The following is a 22,038-nucleotide window of genomic DNA, read 5'->3' on the forward strand; positions in this document are numbered from 1 at the left end:
AGAAAGAATTTTACAGCACTTACAAGTCAAATAATTAGTATAAATGCTAAGGATTAGAGATGTTACAAGTGTTTTAGAAAGAATTTTACAGCACTTACAAGTCAAATAATTAGTATAAATGCTAAGGATTAGAGATGTTACAAGTGTTTTAGAAAGAATTTTACAGCACTTACAAGTCAAATAATTAGTATAAATGCCTAGGATTAGAGGTGTTACCAGTGCCGGAAAACTCCTTGCTAAGCTGAAACTAAACATAGGGTAAGAAAATGTGGGTGGTTGGTAGGTGCTGGCAGTAACACCAGTGATTAGAAATGTTACTAGAGAGTGACATACAAAGGTATTAAGGATGATAGATGTTTGATAGGAAAGAACGTGCAAACCACACCAGAGCACCTGTCAACCACCCACACTTACTCTTATAGATGGCCAGTGATGCGGTGGTGCCACTTATAGGTCCTACATCTTTTCTTTCCTAGTTGTTTCTGTCTGTCTATTATCACCCTTTCCCCTGCTCTAAATGGCCATTATCGATGTGCTTCCCCCTTACTCAAAGTCTTCTTCGTATATATATATAGGTTTGTTTTGTACACAGAGTATTGGGTCTTGTCTGTCTGTCTGTCTGTTTGTATGCCTTTCTCTTTTTATTGCTGTCTATCCAAAAAGTAATCTCTCTCTCTCTCTCTCTGTCTCTCTCTCTCTCTCTCTCTCTCTCTCTCTCTCTCTCTCTCTATTTAGGTATCTCTAGTGTATATTTGAGCACAGATTGTCGTGTGTTTTGTACCGCCATAAGAGATCAAACAGCTTTTCACTGCCACAAAAAAGTTTTGTGAATGTTCTAAAGCCTCCGAACCAGTGGATCGAGTGTGCCGTTGGTTGTGCCTTTGTTGGGTTTTTTCGTTTATTGCTATCTATTGTTTCTGTCTTGTCACTCTTAATTTTACTAATCTAAGGAATGTTTATTGTGTCAATGCATGTCTTTTTTACTGAAACTGAAAGCCTGAGAAAATGGCTAAATGTTTTTCTTTCTAAAGGTCTCTCGTGTTTCTTCTTGTTCCTCAGGTGAGTCATTTTGTGCGGCCAGACATCCGGTTGGAAGGTGATGACATGGATATTAGGCACTATGTCCACATCAAGAAGGTGGGTACCCTTGCTCCTTTCTTCAGTCATCAATGTGTGAAGCTTTAGCTGTACAAAGATGTACATGATTTCAAAAGGATCAGATTGTTCCTGATTAATGTGGAGAACACATGGGTTCATTTTCTGAACGATAAGAAATGTTGCAATGCAGGTGTTGCCATTTGCTGTGGAATTGGATGCAAATCATAATTAATTGCTTTTGTGGAATTTGACTTGACCTTATTGTTATTTTACTGATATAGATTTCAGTAGTTTATTATCTTTAGTGTTTGTTTTCAAATTTCATGGATAAAACCAGGGTGAAATTAAGAGACCTGATCAAAACTATTTTTTTTCTTTGACGTTTATGGTTTTCTTTAAACGTGAGTACTACTTCCATGTAGAAATATTTATGACTTTGATGTGCAAAAAGTATGTCCTTGCTATGTCCCAAGGTGCCTGGAGGCCATAAAAGTGACACATCAATGTTCCACGGCGTGATCTTCACCAAGAACATTGCCCACAAGAAAATGAAAACCAAAATTGTGAACCCGCTCATCCTTCTCCTCCGTGGCACCATTGAGTTTCAGAGAGTGGAAAATAAATTCTCTTCTTTAGAGCCTCAAATCCTGCAGGTGAGGAAAGAGATTGGTTGCCACTTGTAACTCTGTAGATGCAAAGTCTTTTTATTTTGGTATGTGGATGTACAAGTTTATACGAGTCACTTGAGTTTTCTCCTTTTCTAAAATGTAAAAATGTGCCTTTATAAACTTCAATTAATTTGTCACACAATTGCATCCTCTGAGATAATGATTGTTTAGGAGCGCACACACCCCCTCCCCCCCCCCCCCCCCCCCCCCCCACCATCCTAAAATGAGGGTGTTTTCGTTTTTACACTTGAAAAGCAAGGGTCCAACATGAGTAAAATTTTCTGGAATTTAATGATTCAGTGATGGTGTCTTGTGTACATCTATAGATCTTTTGTTTTCAAGAACTTTTTTGAAAACTACATTTCATGTAATTGTGTCTTGTATTGAAGTGTGGGCGCACTCCACTTTCTCACTATTTCTGCTTTGTACAGAGCTTAGAGCCTTCTAGGGATTAGGTGCAATATAAATTCTCATTATTGTTATATTTATTACTTCTGCCTTGGGTGCCACTTGTGAGTCTCGCTTTTTTCCCCTCAGTTGTTTCTTACCCTGCATTTTGCTTTCTCCTTGCCTTGAAAGCTGTTATTATATTTAATGTGACTTCTCTTTTCAGGAGCGAGAGTTCATGAAGAACTGTGTGATGAAGATGATCGCTTACCGGCCCAACGTGGTTGTGGTGGAGAAGTCCGTGTCTCGGCTAGCCCAGGAGTTCTTGCTGGAGGCTGGCATCACACTTCTCTACAACGTGAAGCTGGTCAGTCTGGAGCTTTTACTTGAATGACTGAGTTTTGTTTTAGTAAGAGTTTTACGGCACTTGCAACACAAATGGGTCATACAAGTGTAGAAGATCAGAAGTGTTATTAGAGAGTTACAAAAAAAAAGGAGGAGACATGAGGACGATAGTTGATTGTTAGGAAAGAAGGAGCAAACCACTTCTGAGCATCCTCTAACTACCAACTGAAAGACTGAGTTACTGCCATGAGGGAGTGCCATAGGGTGTATTCTTAAATTTTTCTTATTTATTACATTTCTGTTGTTTCTCTACTGGCATCTGTGGTGTAATGGTTGGGCTCTTAAGAGAAGATCTTTGTTGGGTTTTTGCTGAGGGAAGTAGTTTATTTCAATGGGCCTCTCCTTCTGGGATACTGTATCCCACTTGGTCTGGACTGGCCCTGATACAAAGAGTTGAAGAAGCCAGCTTTGTAGATGATCTGAATAGTGTCAATGAATGCATTACATTTACAGTAATGTAGACAAAAAAATCTATGTATAGACATCTCATATTTTGCTTTGTTTATTTACGTGTGAAAATGTTTCACATAAAAGACTGATTTCTCTTTCACTTTATTATGTTCACTTGAATCTGTCAAAATGTATGGAGTATTAAATGTGTAATATATTGATGAGAGAACGAATCATACATTTGGATGAAAACTGAATTTTTAAATGATTATGCCAGCTCATACTACCCTTCTATTTAACTATAATTTCGACTGGTTTTCTACTTGTAAAATTTCTGTGTGTGCCAATCTAAGAACTATTCGGGTGTCTCTGAATGTTTTGTGTTATAGACCCAAGGGTCATTTTCTTTGCTGTTTTGATGAGCTGTGTATGGTTCTAATGAAAAAAATGTCTTTCTCCTTGTGGCAGAGTGTGATGGAGCGCCTTGCCCGGTTCACCCAGGCTCATATTGTGCCATCCATTGATGGGTTGGTCAGTAAACCAAACATGGGATTCTGCCACGACTTCCGAGTCCATACTTACACCATGCCCAACAGTATGTATTGGGTTTTTGAAAAATTCTGTTTCTTTTGGTTGGGGGGGGGGGGGGTGGAGTGAGGGGGTTTTGTCCATTATTTATGTTCCTTAGCTCATTCGGGACGCATCAGACGTTCCGATAGCGTCAAGCTCCGCTGGAGATGCATCGGACGTATACGTCTGACAGCATTTCTCTACCGTTGTATCCGCGCAAATGAAGGTATTCCAGGGAACAAACTTTTGGTTGACATAGCTAAGCCATATTTTATTCTGTATTTCTTTAGTTTTGACCGTATAGCTTCGTTTTTTGTAATTTTCTGTGGCGATTTATGAAGGCAGTCGGGGCGACAAAGAACACGTATCTTTGAGGAGTACCATACAAAGAATGACTATTCACAATGACTGAAACTATTTCTTCACGCTATTTGGACTGTAGATAGTGTTGTGATGTGGTTTTAGCTGCGTTATAGTTGTATTGTAACTTTATCTTGTTTGTTTCTGCATTTCTTCACTGTCAACTTAGAGGAAATAATATTTTTTTTATGTCTCATACACCACTTTTGTAGGGGTCCTGGCAGTTTAGGAATTATATCCAGGCAAATTGGGTTAGATCTAAGACAAAAACCAAACGTTGAATGTGTAGATAGTGAAAACAGACTTTAAAATATCAAAAAGGGGAAAAAATGGCAGACTTTCAAAGTTGACCCAAAATTATGCGTCTCCCGGTGCAAATCCGGTCCAAAACCTGCGTCCCGAATGAGTTAATAAGGTATGTTGGTTTTTGTTTGAACCATTTTATTTGATGTGATTCTGTTGTTTTGTATTTCATACCATGAGGGTTTTAAGGTGAAAGTGAGCACAAAATCAACAATTTTATTGTGATTTGAAATAATATTTTCACATGAGATGGCAACAATCTATACACCTTCTTTTCTGTCAAGTTACCTTAAAAACTGATGCATTTTTTTCTCAACGATCTATGAGAGAATAGATGCATTGGTGAGAGAGTGAATGAATAAGAAAGTGAGTGATTGAGTGAGAAAAATAAAGGAAATCGTGAGAAAAAAATATTTGTAAAAGAATGCTTGGAAACTACTGGTGATAAACAGCTACCCTTCTCATTCTTGGATCCAGTGAAGGGGTCACCACTTTGACTTTGTTGCTCTCCTCATTCTCGCTATTTCTGCATTGTTCAGCACCGAGAGCCTTCTGGGAATCAAGCGCTGTATAAATTCCCATTATTGTCATTATTATTTCTTCCGAGAGCACCACATGTAGGTCTTGCTTCTTCTTTTCCCTCAGTTGTTTCTGACCATACATCTTGCTTTGTCCTTGCACTGAAAATGGTTATTATGTTAATGTGAATGCTCTTTTCACCGTTGAAATGTCATATTTTTTTTTTTTTTAAAATTTACTCTGACTCTTTTAAAACAACCAGAGGCTCTTGCTGATTGCTCAGTTTTCAATTTCCATTCATGTTTGTTTTCTTTCAGAAGAGACAAAGACGTTAGCTATCTTTGATGGTTGTGCCACTCATCTCGGTTGTACCATTGTGCTGAGAGGAGGGACCCTCAATGAATTGAGAAGGGTATGCATTCGGTGCCGTGGAACATAATTATCTCTTTAATACATCCGCTTGGCCACTTTGATTGTGGAGGTTTAGATTTGTCGTCGAAGTGTCTGTGGTCCTTATTGCATTTGAGATGTTTCAAGGTCCCAAAGACCAAAGACTGTAATATTTCTTTCCCCTTTTCCTGTGTAAATTTTTTATAAGTTGAACGAATGGACTAGAATTGTAGTCTTTTAGACGTTCATTGTGATGCTGAATTTGTATTCCTTCTGCGTGTAATCACTTTGGAGAAATCATCGTCTTAAAAGGAGATAGTTTTTATATTTTAAGCACTCTTCTTTGATTTTTTTTCCCCTTTGCTTTCCTTTGTCTAGTTTTCTTTAGTATCTCTCTTTTTTCCAGGAGCCATTTTATCAGTTGTAATGAATGTACCTTCCGCCTTTGAAATATGTGTGCTTAGGTGTTAGAAGAGGCATTAAAGCCACACATTATTATACAGACTTACAAACAAGGATTTACCCTCTTTGCTTGGGCATTTGTTTATTTAACGTCTTACCTCCGGCAAGCTGCTCCTAGCGACTTGCGGTCTGAACCGCTGTGCTGGCATGCACTCCTCGGGCACATTCTTTCACTATGCCTTCAACGTCAAATCACGTTTTGGCAGTTGCCTTATTAACACATTACACCCTAAGGGCCTGGACAGGAAGTCCATTATTAGATCCTAAGCGAGGGGAAGGAACCCACCTCCCGTGAATACAAGCCTTTAAAAAAACACATTTTAAAAACGAAGTGACTGTTCCCAGTGACACTGAGGATAGGTACAGAAACTATTCCCAGTGACAACGGAACTCTTTTACATTAAAAAATCAGAAGTCTTTGCACTGTAAACGCTCTTCTCACTTCAGTTCAGTACTTTTGTTCTCTTTTCTTACTTAGGGCCTAGACTTGACCGTAGAATAGATCAAGATCTAGATCTAGAGAAGAAAGAAGAATCAGGAAAGATTTCTACCTGTCCTGTACGGTGGTCTCCAAAATCTGTATGCAGATCTAGATCTACATGTACATAAATTTCGACTTAAGCAAGCATCGAATGATCATTCCTTTTTCTTTTAAAAAAAATTCTGCCACTCACTCTAGAATCTACTTTAGTTTAGTTAGATCTAGATCTAGAACTAGTATCTAGAATCTAAATCTACATTAGATATTATCTAGTATTTAGTAACCCATCTCCATCATGCCCATGTAGATGAGTATGGGAACAATAGATCTAATGGGCCTGTCTGTTCTCAGTGTCACTGGGAATAGTTTCTGGACCTTTTCCCAGTGACACTGGGAACAATTCTGCCCTAGACCCTATTGCCAGTGGTTTCTGGGCCTGGGAATAGTGCTTTCCTTTTAAAAATACTAAACAAATTCCAGAAATCCTGAAAAAATAAAAGTTAAAACGAACAATAAATGTAGTTTCAGAAAAATTAAACTTAATGTATGCGCAAACTGTTGGAAACGTTCTAACTTTAGTTCATTCGGGGTGTCCGACCCGTCACTCTCACTCTCAGCCTCGCGGTTGGATCCTAGATCTAAATTCTTGATTTTCTACGTCTGATCAATCTGAATCACCCCAAACTCTTGCAACAACGTTTTCATCAAATTCGGAGTCATCTGATTTGTCATATGCTTGTTTTTGTTCAAATCCATCGTTATTTCCTTTTTCGAACTCAATTGTGTTGCTTTTCAACACATCGAGACACCTAGTGTCGGTTACGCGATCGCTTTTCTATCGGCTCTAATACTAAAACTACTGGCCCGAAAAATTTCGTTTCCATACCAAACGAAAGAAGAAACTTTTTGCAATAACTATGTTAATCAAAATCTCGGCGCCAGAGTCCCGTCAAGGCGAGACTTCGTTTCTAAAGACGCTCGCTAGGTCGGCGCGGGCGGTTCCGGGCGAGTCAGGGTGGAGCGCGTAAGGGAATTCCTGGGCGGTCCCGGACGAGTTAGGGTGTAATATTTGTTATGGTCTCTTTTACTGGGAGTTCATCCCTAAGATGAAGAACTATCAAAATAGGTTTACTTGATTTCTTATTTAATGATCAAGTTAGTGTCGTATTTGTCGCATTGAGATTTTGTACCTAAAGAGGGCCCCGGCATAGTGGGCATATCCCCCTTGGAGATGGAGAGTTAAGAATCAAACTTTTCTATCTTGATAATATATTCCCAATATTAATATTTGGAGTACACATTGACTCCATAATTGGCCCATTTATGTAGATTACACCTTCAACACAGTGTGAATTTCTGACATGTTGGAGGGGGCTCAACGTTATTGAAATCAGGTACTAGCCAGCTTAAAGTTGGACGTGTACCCTTCTGTCTTCCTCTTTGCACTCGCTTGCATGACGTGAAAATGCGTGTAGTCAAAGGAAAACAACCCACCAGCAGTCAAATGTACAAAACATTGGAAATTGTTCAATGGAAAATCCTATTTGGCATCACTCCCCCTTTGTTGAGCCTGATCCTGGCAGTATGTTGCATAAATAATCCAGTGGGGGAGGGAGGGAGGGAGGGGTATACTTTTGGGTCATATTTATTTTTAAATTGCTTGTAATATAAACAAGTATATATGTTCTTGACAGAAGTTTGTGCACTCTTAATGAAAACCCAAGACCCTTGGAAATAATCTCTTTTTTTGTGTGTGTGTTTGGGTGGTTTTTTTAGTGCATTTAACTCTGTCAAAGAAAAGAACAACATTTCTTTTATGGCATCATTGCACAGGTGAAACACATTCTCAAGTTCATGACTTACGCCTCATACAACTCCCTGCTGGAGCTATGCTTCTGCATGGACGAGTTTGCTTTGCCACAGCCAGGGGCTGATGAGATTGGACAACCGTTTGAGAGTCTGGAAAGTTCCCAGGAGCACTCTGGAGATCATTTTGGGGACAGGTGAGGAAGAAAACCCACACCATGTAGAAACATTTATCTTTGAATAAAGTGGTCTAATATTGATTATTATTCTATGCGTTTGCCCTGGCTGTGATTGCCTGACTCAGATAAGCAGAGAGACAATGTTGTGGTGGAAGCTTTTAATTTTTTTCTGTCAGCGCTTTTCATTTTGGTGTTACTTTTACTTTGATAATTTTTCGTGTTGGCTGCTTTGATCACCACTGGATATAGACAGCTTTTACTAATAATCACCAACATCTCGTCAACTATCTTTAACTGTTAACACTTCTTTATTAATATCTTTTGCTGTCAGCATTTCTCAAATTGCCAGCTTTTATTGTTACTACTTAACTTATCTGATGCTTTTACTGTTTATACTTTACATAATAATGATAATTATAATTGCTTTTATATAGCTCATATCCACGCTCTACAGCATGTGCAATGCATTTTACAACTGTTTTTACCCCAGCAGACCGTAGAACACTTACAAACCTTCCAAGCTTCACTAGATGTTTGCACTTCAAATGTGGGAGCTTTTACCATTTGTGTTTCTTACACCGCCCACTTTTAACTTTGTCTTGTCTCATGTCTGCTGTTTTTTCAAGAAATACCTGTCACTTTGGTAGCTGTTATAGTTGGCATGTCTTGTCTCATGTCTGCTGTTTTTTCAAGAAATACCTGTCACTTTGGTAGCTGTTATAGTTGGCATTTCATACTTTCAATACTTTTAGTTAGCATCTGCATTTCCTTAGCTTGAGAATCTTTGGAAACTGGAAATTTACGTTTTTCTGTGCCTTTCATCAATGTTTTTCAGTAATGTCTATACCGAAGTGTTTTCTTTAAGGGGAGGGGCTGGTTTGAAAATTGGTGGTTTTGGGTCAATTTATGGTGTCTAGTCTTTTTTATGTATTATAATACTTCATCCACTTATAAATCTAAAAATTTCTTACTCTTTGTGTTTACAATAAACATTTATCAGATTTTCTGTCCTTGAACTTTCATTTTGCCTATTATGTAACAAAGTCTTGTTTTTCTCAAAACTTCAATTTTTGATAGATTTTTCTCATCTACTTTTTTTTGTTTTCTATTTGATTCCAATGAAATTTTCAGGGCTTGTTATTCACACCATATCTATCTTTATACAAGTAGAAAAGCAAAACAATGCTTTCATAACTAAGTTTACATGGATGATTATGTAATCAGATTCAGAGGCATGAAGGGGTAGGTCATTTATCCATCTTCTATTTTTTTTCTATTCAATATATCCAAGATCCAAACTGTATAAAGTGTTGTATTGAGTCTATCAATGTATTTAATTGAAACAAATTTGGTTTGTAAATAAAAAATCCTTTTTATTTTATGAAAGTTCTTTATTTTCAATTTGGCCGCCGTTATCATGGTAACTGTAGACTTAAACAAACAAATTAAAGTTACATTTTGGAGATGTTTTCCTGTTATACCTCCTTGCTATAAGGCTTTATCTGAAAAGTCATAGTTACAGAGATAGGTTTATAAACCAGCCCCCTCCCTAAATAGAATTAAAAGGTGTTGAGCCGAAAAACACAAACGTGATCAAATTTGCCAAATCAGGTGAAAAAGATGAGCACCTGATTTCGTCCTGATGCCTCACATATTTATATTCTGTTTACAGCTTGGATGAAGAACATTGTTATATGTGCTGTGTTCTTATTGTTCTTATGTTTTATTTATATTTAACTATTGTATATTATAAGTAGTTTTACTGTGACGTATGAACCACCAATGCATGTATGAATGTTCTTCATTTATTTGTCTCTCAAAGCAGTGCATCAGCTTCAAAGTTTGATTGGACACTCCGAGCGTAAAATATTACTTTATTCTTTATCATTTCTCTCTTCTTTTTTCCTAACCCCTTTTTTTCCCTGTATTATATTAATATAGATCCATGTGTCGTGAGGCAGTGGAATCAGGCGCTTGTCAATTTTAGGGCATATGAAGTTATTGATATCATATTAAAGCCGTTTCATTACTTTGCATCTGATGAAAAAAAAAAATTCATCTATCTTAAATGGAAATTCAAATATTTGCGATTGAAAGAGATCGGGATTGCCTCATTCCAGAAGTAAAATTAGGGAAAAATGGCTTCCATGGTTTAAGAGTCGATTGAAACTGAAAGCTCACATTTTTTGTGTGCTTTTAATTAATGTTTTTCAGTAAAATCCACACGGAAATGTGTTTTCGAATAAACATTAAATGTGTTGAGCCAAAAAACAAAAAATCAATAAAAATTGCCAAACCATCAGAAAAATGTCCTTTTCTTTGATTTCATTATTTTGACGAACACCTGATTTCACAATGATGCCCCACAAAATATTTAGCATTGCTCTTTCTCCTCTACAATATTTTAAAGTGTATGGATTTCATTCTTGAAATAGATACACATTGCTTTGATGTCACTTACTAGAAGTGTCCGAACTAGTCTGGAGTAGTATTTTTTAATCTTTAAAAAGTTATTATCAAAATGTATTTATTTTCTTTTATATATGCCACACTCAGCAGTTATTGTTTTAAAAATTATTTTGAGCCTTTAAATAATACCTATAGTGCGATAAAAAATTAGTGGCGCGACTTATTGTCAAATATCGCCTCAACTATCTAACATAGGTTCTCCAATTTTTCCACAATGACTTGTATCAATTTGTCTTAACAGATCAACATTTTTGCAAACACCTGCTAGCTGTATTCTAGAAAATTCCTTAATAAATACTAATAAAAAAATCTAAGTGCGTGGTTTCTACAGATTTTAAAATGTTTACTGCTGGGGCAATATTGCTTTTAATAGCACATCCATCATGTTTTTGTTTTGAACACCATTAGTGCAAAAATGTGTTCACTATAAAAATAATTTCTTATAACAAGTTTTGCCAGTAAAAGTTGTCATTGATGAGCTGTGACGTATGCCATGTGCGTAATCAAAATGTGTGTGAGAACCAGGAAGTGCTGTGGACTATACCATTTTACGTGTAACAGGGGTTTCAAGTATTTTATATAAATTTATGAAGAAAAGAGTGTTTTACCTCCCTTTTTTGGTGCTCTCCTAAGAGACTGATAGCTTGATCCTAGACATCTTGGTGGAATATACCTTTGAATGAGCTTGCTTTAATACCAAGATCAAGGACAGTGATCTTGTGGGCAATTCTAGTTTCAATTTTTATCGTGTGTAAATCGAGTATTTAATAAAATCCACTTTTGAGATCTTGTGCTGCTGAATTTTGTTTTGTTTTAGTAAATGTTGTACGGAACTTGCTACACAATAAGGTCATATAAGTGCCGAAGATTAGAGGTGTTACAAGAGAGTAGCAAACACAAAAAAGAAGGGGAGATAAAGATGATAGGTGTTTGATAGGGTAGAAGAAGAAACCACACCAGAGCACCTGCCAACCACCCTCAATGGTGATGAATGTATAAAAAAGAGTTTATAATAAACCTTTGTGTTTTAGTATTCACTTGAAATATTGTTTTCAAAAAGATTTTGGTAAAAATACTTCCATTTTTATCCTAAGAACAATTTTCTAAATGTGTTTATTGTTTAAAACATTTTTTTTTCTTCATCTTACATATTGATTTGTGGGTGCTCTGGTGTGGTTTGCTTCTTCTTTCCTATCAAACATCTATAGTCCTTATCTCCTCTTCTTCTTTTTTATGTTTGCTACTCTCTTGTAACACCTCTAATCTTCTCGCGCTCATATGACCTTATGCAGTTGCGAGCACCGTAAAACCTCTACTAAAACTAAACATGTTGATTTCATCTTTCCCTTTCACATTCTCTTACTTTGATCTTTCTCAGTCAAGTGTTCTCCACATACCCTCCTGATTTCCCTGAGTTTTTAAAAATATTTTTCTGTCTCTATTTGTCAGTTGCCTAGACATTGTTATTTTGCCTTTGCGATTTATGCTGCTTTTGTTATTCTAATGAAATTACTATCCCCAATATCATCAAAGTAGTTGAGAAGTTGTGTTTATCATACAAACTACAGCAGTCTCCCTGTTCATTTGTTCAAATTGTGTCGGGTCAGTAGTGGTTAGGGATAGTTCGCCTTTGTTTGTTCCTCAGCTCTTGTTTTGTATCTTTTTACTTTCACTTAATGCCATTTTGACCCGCACAGGTTTGAGTTTCGATTGCTTCTTACTTGATATACAAGGAATGGGAAAGCTTTTTTTAAAAATCTTAGTTCCTGAATAGGCTGTTTTGAGGGGGTATCTTTTTAGTCAGGGTGACAAATAAAAGTGCAGATCATCAGCATCATCTCATAAAACTTGAAAAGTTACAGATTCAAGTTTTTGTTACACTAATGAGTTGTTCTTCTTGAGCTTAAGGAGTTGTTAATGATTGGATGTGCCCATTCTAATGTGGATTATTCATCTTTTTTAAAAATGTCCTTGTTACTGGTATCCCAATCTGTTTTTGACAAAATGTGGATGTTATTATACTGGCCTGATATAACTTGAATCTCCACGTAACTGAGGTTACTTTGGGGGTGACTGAGAGCTTTTGAGGAGAACGACGTCACGTATGGAGTGATTGCTTTAGAGTACACTTTTTGTCAGCATGATCTTGCATTGGGATGATCAGCCTCAATTCTGAGTAAATAGTCTTCCTTTCGAAGTTAATAAATTTGTTTTGGGTGTGAATTACTTATTCAGGAGAGGATGAAACTACAGACAACATTTTTTTGGGTGTAGACATAGATTCATGTGTGGATGAATTTGAGGAAATGAAAAAGAAATTTGACTTTTTAAATTTCCTTTTGCATCGTCAGCATCAAGTCAGAAGAAATGGCAGTTGTAAACCCGAAGGACCCTGACTCACATGTGGAGTTCCACCTAGAGGAAGACACTGAGTGTGACATTGAGATAGTCGACATTAACAATGATGTCGTCAATGGAAGCAAAGATGGAGGACTGAACTACACCACCAAGGACAAAGATGTTGATTCTTCATCTGTAGATTACTCCGTATTGACTGACCTTTCTTCAGACTTTGCCCAGCTCGGTGAGCCAAAAGAGGAGGGTGATGCAGAGAAATCTGAAAAGCCTGGAGGGGGACAATGGACAGGTGGCAGCCCAGACGCCGATGTACCCACTGTGACCTCTGACCCAGTGAATCAGGAGGAGGAGATAGGCGAAGGCGAGGGCCAATGCAGGGAGCCAGAGGTACATAGGCAAGTACATGAGGGATCAAAGGTGACGGTGGTTAAGGATGTGGCCTGTTCAGTGCCTGGGACTGAGGACTCGGACACATCTCCCATGACGTCCAAAAAGTCAGCTCAAACAGATTCTGAAGAGACTTTGGCCGGTGAGAAGAACGAACAGTCAAAAGCGCGGAGCTCCTCTTCAGGTGATTTGTTGAATTTTTTTTTCTTCTCATTCATCTTCAAATGAATGTCTGTAGTATGTAGGCTGTTTTTTGCCACAGGTTTGTCAGGCTCCTGCTGAGTTTTGGGTCTCCCTGCATAGTTTGGGACCAATATTTTCTTCTAAGTACCACAAGCAGATTTATTTGCACTCTCTAAAAGCCTTCATTTCCAGGCCTACTTTTCTTGGTCTTTGACCACAAAGTTCTTTTTACTTTGTACAATTTGCAAATTAGAACTCATTTTTTACTCCTTACCCATACCTTCTATATGGCTGTGAATGCTGGACAATCACTAAAGACAGTGAAAATAAAATAGAAGCAACAGAAATGTGGTTTCTTAGGAGACTGCTAAGTAAGAGTATCATGGAAGGAAAAGAAATCAAAGGAGGTAGTGCTTGATGAAGCCCACATGGGACGCTCAATGTTAAAAACAATCAGGAAACGACAAATGCTGTTTTTGGGACACCTGAATAGACATAAGGGTCTTGAACATCTAACTCTCACTGGAAAAATTGAGGGCAAGCGAGGTAGGGGTAGACCCAGAACAACATACTTAGGGAACCTAAACAAATGGGTAACAGGGAAAGATCAGGGAAACGTAGCTTTTTTGAGAGCATCCGAGCAAAGGAATTGAATGGAAAACCATGATCGCCGATGTCTGTCGCAGATCTGGCACTGGATGATGATGATGACCCGAGGGGAGTAAGTGCTGGGCCCCGCCTTCCCTTTTATGAAAGATGGGAAAAAACCTATTGATCTGGTGAGAACATAAACCCATTTTCATGCCCACTCTCAGCATGGAAAAGGTATACTGTATTTTGTCAATTTACTTATGTTATACTTATGCCAGTTTGTTAGTGTTTTAGAACCTCTAAAATGGCACTGTATGCTTCCCAGGAAGTTGAGATTTCTACTGGGGTCATAATATAGATTGTAAATCGTATAGAGCTTGCTATTTGAATTTGTGCTATACAAATATACTATCTTTTTTTATCATTAAAACTTGTATGTTGTATTACAGGGTCTGCACAAGTTGCCAGTTTGGCAGAGATGAGTGCACCACAAGCCATGGAGTACCTGACCACTGCCCCGCTGCTATCAGGTCAAAGTGTTGAGACAAAATCACGTCACAACAGCGGACTGTCGGGTTGCTCCAGTAGCCATGTGTGTGACTCAATATCTGGGCGTAGCACCCCGGAGCTAGCTTTGAAAACCAACACGGAGGACAGTATTTGGAACGGCAGCCCCAAACTCATTGGGAACATTGTGTGTATCATTCCTCCTTCTGCTATTCCGTTCAGCGCAGCCTCTACAGAGAAAACAGCCGAGACCTCAGAGAGAAAAAAGCATAACAGTGGATCGGACATACTTTCACAAGAAGATAATAAAACTAAAGGCTCTACCGATGTTTTTTCCTCCAGCTTTGCTAAAGCTGTTGGGAAATCAGACTTTTCTCCCAGCTTTAGAACTAAAGTACTGAAAAGCACCGACTCTGTCGATAAAGAGAACATGGGTTCTGCTGATCAGGATTCTTCACAAGGGTCTGGAAAACCTGCAGTCACTCTCTCCAGGCCTAGCACGTCCAAACTCACCGAACTGACTGACTTCAGTGATCCTTTGCTTGGATACCAAAATACACAGGATGAGTCTATTTTCAGCTCGACCAACACCCAAAAGATATCTTTGAAGGAGATTAAGCAGACACAATACAAACGTTTCCGGAAAGCTTTAGATGGTGTGCACCTTTCTGTATCTCCGTACCACAAGTACACAGTTCCTTTTATCCAAACAGATAAAGGTGCAAGATGTGCCGTCCGGAAGTTTTTGCCAGAGGAGATTTTCTGGTCAAGTCTTTTCGACGGTGAGGGTGGTCAGCGGTCTGGCAAGGTCAAATTGCTTGACTCCGATTCCTCCTCAAAACTGTCAAGCAAAAGTAACATTCAGATCATGGACTCACATGCCTTCATTACCAGTAACCTGACAGAGCCCATCTGGGAGAACAGCATACAGGTGAGAAGAAGTTTGCGTGTGTTTTTTTTGTTTTTTAAAATCTTCTTTTCCTTGCATTGTATAGGTCAAGATATGCCTTAACAAATTGTTGGCTGAGTGTCAGAAGTGACAATGATTAGTCACAATGTCCATTTTGGCCAACTACCTTTTGAACGTCCTTAATTTCCTTTGTCTCAATTGTTATGGTAATCATTATGGGTTTAACACCCATTTCAACATCATAAGGGTAATTTGTTTTACAGAGAGCCTGCAAATAGTTGAGAAAGGGAAGGAAATAATAACCAGCAATTTATTTAGTTTGTTTGTTTTGGTAGGTGTATTACAGCACTCACAACTGCATATGGTCATATGAGCGCACGCGTCATATTAAACATTTTCAGTTGGTAGGAAATTTCGAATTTTTACCCATGTAGTGGCGGAAGCCTACTCTTATCGATTTTAGACCATCAAGGGATCTTTAATGTGGGCAACTTGCACCTGGGACATCTGAGATTTTTCACCCTTGTCCGAGAAGGCTAGGTGTAGATCTTATCTACCAGAAGATCAGGGGTGGGGCTGAAAGACAGCAGCAAAAAGGAGCCAAGGAGCAGCAGTAGAAAAGCTGCAGAAAGAGTCTGGAGCCCAGAGGAGGGGGCAAAGGAGGTGAGGGGGGTGGGGTCAGAAAGTGGAGATGAAAGCAGACGACAGAACATTGCTAGAGAGCAGGAAAGGAGGTGAAAAAGGACAATTTTAGAGAAGAAAATGTTTCCGTCACTACCAGGATTCGAACCCGAGACCTTTGAATGAGAGGCCAACACCTTATAACCTCTAGGCCGTGAGAGCCCCCTCAAGAAACTTGTACTGATCACAAATGCAACAACTTTCTAAACGTTACCTTTCCATTTCCTTTTACTAAAATGGTGCGCTTGTCTGCCTAAACATATGATTAGTTAGTTTGTCCTTCGTATGGCTTCGCTTCTGACTTTCAAACGCTACTCTTTTTTAGAAGAATCATCCACAAACAGACCACTTGTGGTTTGCGTGGTCAATGTCAGTATCAGAATTTGACTGTCTTGATTTTTTTGCTTCTGTGGCTGCCTCTGCTTTACAAACTCTGTTTTTCTCTAAAAAAAAAAAAACTCTTGCGGCCACATGTCCTGGCATTATGCTGCTGATCGATTAAAACAGAAGGTTTCCCACTCATCTACATCAATGGAACAATCTTTCAAAGAAGTCTTCAGAGCGTCTTTGTATTTTTGTTATATTTATAATATATGCACCTGATATATGAATCCATTGATGTCGACAAAAAAAATGAGAAAGGAGGGGGGGGGGTATGACTGTGATTTTTAGCTATAGGGCTCCCGCAGTTTTGTGATTAGTAGTTCCTTTTATTCTTTTGGTTCTGTGCATGCTTCAGTCAATCCTGGCAGACTTCAGAGCTCGTGGGGGACGAATCAATGTGCTGCATGACAACAACCACAGACAACAACAGGCCATCACGGAGGCCTCTGGAAAAAAGATGGATGAGCTTTTTGGCCCCGACAATTTCTCTGGTGGAGGGCCTTTGTGGGAGAAGAAGGTTGGTGTAAAACAAATAGTCTTGTTTTATGAGTCTTTGTCTTCAATACTCTCACTTACCTTGTTGTATTTTACTCCCTCCATTTTCTGGACTTTCTTAGAGCTATAGTCTCTTCTTTTACGACTGGTGCTCTCGGATTTGTGTTAGTCTCAGCTGTGGTTTGTACAGATGGTTTGGTGATTTTTTAGTTGTGGTTCTCTTTGTTCTGTAATTTGAGAGTCTTTGAGAAAGACCAAAAACAAAGACTGGTTGAGACAGATATAGAGAGGTTTCATGTTTATTTTTGGAGTTTGCCATGGGTGAATATTTTTTTTTCTTGGAATATACTTTTTTGTTGTACAGCACTCTGAACACTCTGATATTACGAAAGTGATATCTAAATGCTACCAATTATAGTTATTATTTTCATCATCATCATTAGTAGTAGTAGGTGGTTGGTTGTTGCTCTGGTATGGTTTGCTCCTCTTTTTCTATCTAATTACTATCGTCTTGATCTCTCCTCCTACTCTTTCTTATGCTTTATTACTCACTTGTAACACCTCTAATCTTCAGCACTTATATCACCTAATGTGTTTCAAGTGCCGTAAAACTTTACTAAAACTAAACAGTAGTAGTAGCAATAGTAGTATTGTTAATATTGATCCTGTTATTACTATCAGTAGTAGCAGTCAGTATTGTAATGGTAAAGGTAATCCAGGTTGGCTCCAACAGGCAGTGCTTTTAAAAGCCAGCTTCCTAAATGGTGTCAATTGTGCTGGTGGATTCATAAAACACCTACATTGATATTTTTTTCTTTTCTGTCCTCTCCACCTCGTCTGCAGTTAGACTGCTTGGACCCCATGAATCACCAGCGTCTCATGGTGCTTTTCAGCAGTTTTTCCTTCAAGTCAAGTAACCACCCATATCCTTGTGTGTACCCATGGTAAGTGACCTGACCCCTATCTTGCTTTAGGGAGTATGCTTTTAATATGTTATTGTTCTTAGAATGCTATGTTATGTTTCAGCTGGGCTTAAAGTGTCTTAGTGGGTGGTTGGCAGACACTCTGGTATCGTTTGCTCCTTCTTTCCTATCAAACATCTCTAGTCCTTTTCTCTCTTTCTTTTTTTTTTTTTGGTATGTTACTCTCAGCAACACTTCTAATCTTCTCACTTATATGTCCTATGTGTATTGCAAATGTCTTTTTCAAAGAGACACCTTAATGATGGTCCATTAAAATGGCTATCAGTAGGAATAAAATATCAATGATAGTGATGAGAGTTTAATATGCTGTTAAATTGTAGGTCCTTTACTTTACTGAAATTGTAATGACCTGGATTGACAGAGCTGTTTTATTGAAGTCTTGTGTGCCTGCTGTTTGAGATTTTGCTTAAATGTGCATAGTCTTGTTAATCTTAATGTTTAGATTTTTATGTACGATTGTAATCATCATCACCATCATCACCTTTCTCACTCTGCATCAGGCTACAGACCACGAAAACCTTCCACCTTTCTCTTTCCTGAGCTAGCTTCTTGATATTATTCCATGTCTTCCCCCTTATCTGAACATCAGTCTCTGTGGCTCTTCTCCAGGTTCCGCATGGTTTTCCTCTTAATCTCTTACCTTGTGGATTCCACTGCTATAATCACTTCTGTCTTAAATATTCTGTTTTTTTGTGCTTAAGTAGTGATAGTCACTTGAGTCTTAAATTTTTGCTATTCATTGTTTATTTCCTTCAAATATAACTCCTCTTTAGTCACATCATTCTAATTTTTGTTTTTGCTGTATCTATAAACATTTTCTTCAAATAACTGGCTGATTATGTCTCCAGGGTGGTTACCATGGAGTTCTACGGACGTAACGACATCACCCTGGGTGGGTTCCTGGAGCGCTTCTGTTTCCGCCCGCAGTACTCGTGCCCCTCTCCCACATGTGACACACCCATGACTGAACACGTGCGTCGGTTTGTGCATGGATCAGCGTGTATCAACGTGCTGCTAAAAAAGCTGGAGAGTGACGTGCCCGGTGGAAAGGAGAACATCCTCATGTGGAGCTGGTGCCGCAAGTGCAAGCAGGTCAGAGGTCATACCTTCAAAGAGGGTTGGGTCAAGAGGATATCATATGTGGCACGACGTGATGGAATCAGGCGCTCGTCAGTTTTTGCGCATTTGGAGTTATTAGTATCACCTTAAAGCTTGTTCATTTGTCGTGCTTTTGATGAAAAGAATACCCATTTATTTTGAAGAGAAGTCGAGATATTTATGATTGAATGAGATGGGGTCTGATTTTTGACTTCCAAAGCTTGAGAGTCTTTGGAAATATTGTAATTTTACATTTCTTGTGCTTAAATCATTGTTTTTAAGTAAAATCCACTCATCAGTGTATTTTTAAATAGACATGAAAGGTATTGAGCCCAAAAAAAAGAAAATTAGAAAAAAAAACAGCCCAGAGGCCAGAGAAATGCCGATTACTTTAATTATATTATTTTGACGAGCGCCGAATTTCACCATGACGTCTCACATATGCTAGAGGGAGTCGAGCCTCAGTAAAACTGTAAATAGACTCTTGGTGGGAGGGGAGTCATTTACCTGGCTGTGTTAATGCATTCTTAGTTATCTTTTAGTTTGGCCAGCAGTAGAGAAATATACCACCTGTTGGCCTGTTAGATATGGGGACTTCTCTCTTGATGAGGTAATTATACCGTGCTGTGAGGGTAAAATTTTAACCTGTTTCACCAAAATTCTCAGAATGGTCTGCTTTTGAAAATCACTTCCTCTTTTGATATGGTGAATCTTGTTTTAGTAAACTCACTTAAGTATTCTTTCTAGATCTAGTATTTTGTTGAAAGAGAATGTTTTTGACATTGTCATTCTGGAAATTTGAGCGATTGTTTTTCCTTACAATTTCCAACCTTTATCTTATGAACAATTCTAGAACATGGCTTTTATTTTTATTCACATCTGTGAAACATCATGGTGAAATCAGGCGCTCGTCCAAATACCGAAATCGAAGAAACTGGCTTTTTTCTGCCAGTTGGAAAATTTTTCTCTAATTTTTGGCTCATCACCTCTTATGTCCGTTTAAAAACACATTTCTGTGTGGATTTTACTTAAAAACACTGATTAAAGGCACAAAAATAGCAGGTTTTCAGTTTCCAAAGCCTTTCAAGCTTTGGAAATAATGCAAATTTGGCGGCCATTTTCTCGCTGAAATTTGGTGACCCCCGCCTCCTTCAATCACCAATATGTGACTTCTGTTCAAGATGGATGGGTATTTTTTTTGGTCAAATGAACAAGCTTTAATGTGATATTAATAACTCTATATGCCCAAAATTTTATGAGTGCTCCAGGCTTTGACAAATTTAGTGTACTTCATTATGGAAGATCGGCATTTGATGCTCAACCTTAGTTTTTGAATTATAAGAAAAATACTGACAGCATTCACTGGAAGGAACATCTAATAACATTCCTTTCCAGTCTCAAAGGGGAACAGAATGCTTATTTTTGTCAGCCTACATGTGAGAGCTCCAGCTAACTTTGAACAAATGAGCAAATCGTCAGCAAACTGTTCACTGTCCTAAGCCCTGAATGCAACATTTTTCAGGAGCAAGAAAAAAATGTGTTTTAATCTTTTCAAAGTTGTTCACTAATCATGTTTCTTTATTTGCTTTTTTTTTCAACGGAAGTCAGAATGTTTGGTGTAGTATATCTGAACAGCTGGCCTACAAAATGTCAGAACAAATGGCAAGAACAATATCTCATACAAAATCAAATGACTTGAGCTGCCGCAAAGACCATGAAATGATTTTGAAAATTTGTCACTTGTTCATTATGGTAAGTTTGTCACTCTCAAACCAGCATTTCGTTTCTCAATTTCTGCCAGGTTACACCCGTTGTGCCCATCAGTGGGGACACTTGGAGTTTGTCCTTTGCCAAGTACCTTGACCTTCGATTCAACTCATCCTCATTTTTGCGGAGAGGCTCGGCGGAGCCCTGTCCCCACTCTCTTCACCACGACCACTTTCAGTATTTTGGACACAGAAACATCGTAGCCTCTTTCAAGTGAGCGACAGCTTTTTCTAGATTTGTGTTGTGTTGTGTAGAGGTGTCCTACACCTGAATAAGTGGTTAATGATGACTTCTTTTTAGAGTCTTATGCTGTCAAGATGACTATTCATTTCCCATGAGTATTTATTTTCATGCGAATCTTTAATTGCTGTTGAAAAGTATTCAACTTAATATATACATATTAAGTTATGGTTGAGGTGAATTCTTCCCCCCCCCCCCCCCCCCCCCCCCTCTCCCAGACCAATTGCAATTGCCATTGCCTTTTCCCTGCCTGAATTTGGAAGAATATTCGTTCAGCTGATTCTTTTTGAAAAAACGTTTTTACAGTTAGTCTTGAAAAGTGTTTTGAATTGGGGAAAATAGAGGTTGTGAATAAATGGATTGAGAAGGGAGTTTGATGATCTGTGAATGGTTCATTGAACATTTTTCGCAAAGTTAACATAACAGCATTCAGCAATGGTTGACCATATGGGTATTTAAAATTAGTTGACATGGAAAGTGTTTTCAGTGTCATAAATCACTGTGCCTGATCTAACCCAAATAATTTATAATACACATTACCTTTACAGATTTGCCAACATTTCCTTGAAGGAGCTGGCCTTACCTGCCACGATTGTGTCCCTGCAACCGCCAACATTTGATTCTGTTGCTCTGACAGAATCTGTCAAGAACATCACATACAAGTGAGTATTTCTATTAGCTCTGCAGTTGTAAATGGGGTTGGTGGAAGGAGGATGGGTGAGTATAACTTAATGCTCATGATTCTATTTACAAAGAAAGTTTTACTTATGTGCTTCTTGATACCTAAAAGAAAACACTGCGTCCTTATGGGCTACCATAGCTCAGGCTCATGACAGCTTCAGGTGGGGTTTACAGACAAATTTTAAATGTAATTTCTGTGTTGTGGTTATTTTTAAATTGTAGAAACCTTTCTTGCATGTGGAATATTTGATGCAGGCCAGGTTCATCGAGACTCTACCCTTTCATG

General features: G+C 38.3%; 1 protein-coding gene across 1 annotated transcript in view; it reads left to right on the forward strand.

The window, feature by feature from the left end:
* LOC101860919 (1-phosphatidylinositol 3-phosphate 5-kinase) overlaps window positions 1-22,038 on the forward strand; it is a gene marked incomplete in the record, with an annotated part of 67,676 nt that overhangs the window by 22,902 nt on the left and 22,736 nt on the right. Inside the window, 13 exon segments of the mRNA XM_035971875.1 lie at window positions 1,060-1,137; window positions 1,572-1,751; window positions 2,380-2,520; window positions 3,417-3,543; window positions 5,018-5,112; window positions 7,867-8,036; window positions 12,839-13,416; window positions 14,456-15,444; window positions 16,844-17,005; window positions 17,827-17,927; window positions 18,815-19,058; window positions 20,866-21,044; window positions 21,620-21,733. Of these exon segments, the coding sequence (XP_035827768.1) occupies window positions 1,060-1,137; window positions 1,572-1,751; window positions 2,380-2,520; window positions 3,417-3,543; window positions 5,018-5,112; window positions 7,867-8,036; window positions 12,839-13,416; window positions 14,456-15,444; window positions 16,844-17,005; window positions 17,827-17,927; window positions 18,815-19,058; window positions 20,866-21,044; window positions 21,620-21,733 (3,158 nt within the window).

Source organism: Aplysia californica, unplaced genomic scaffold, assembly GCF_000002075.1.
Source record: "Aplysia californica isolate F4 #8 unplaced genomic scaffold, AplCal3.0 scaffold00525, whole genome shotgun sequence".
NCBI classification, from domain to species: domain Eukaryota; kingdom Metazoa; phylum Mollusca; class Gastropoda; order Aplysiida; family Aplysiidae; genus Aplysia; species Aplysia californica.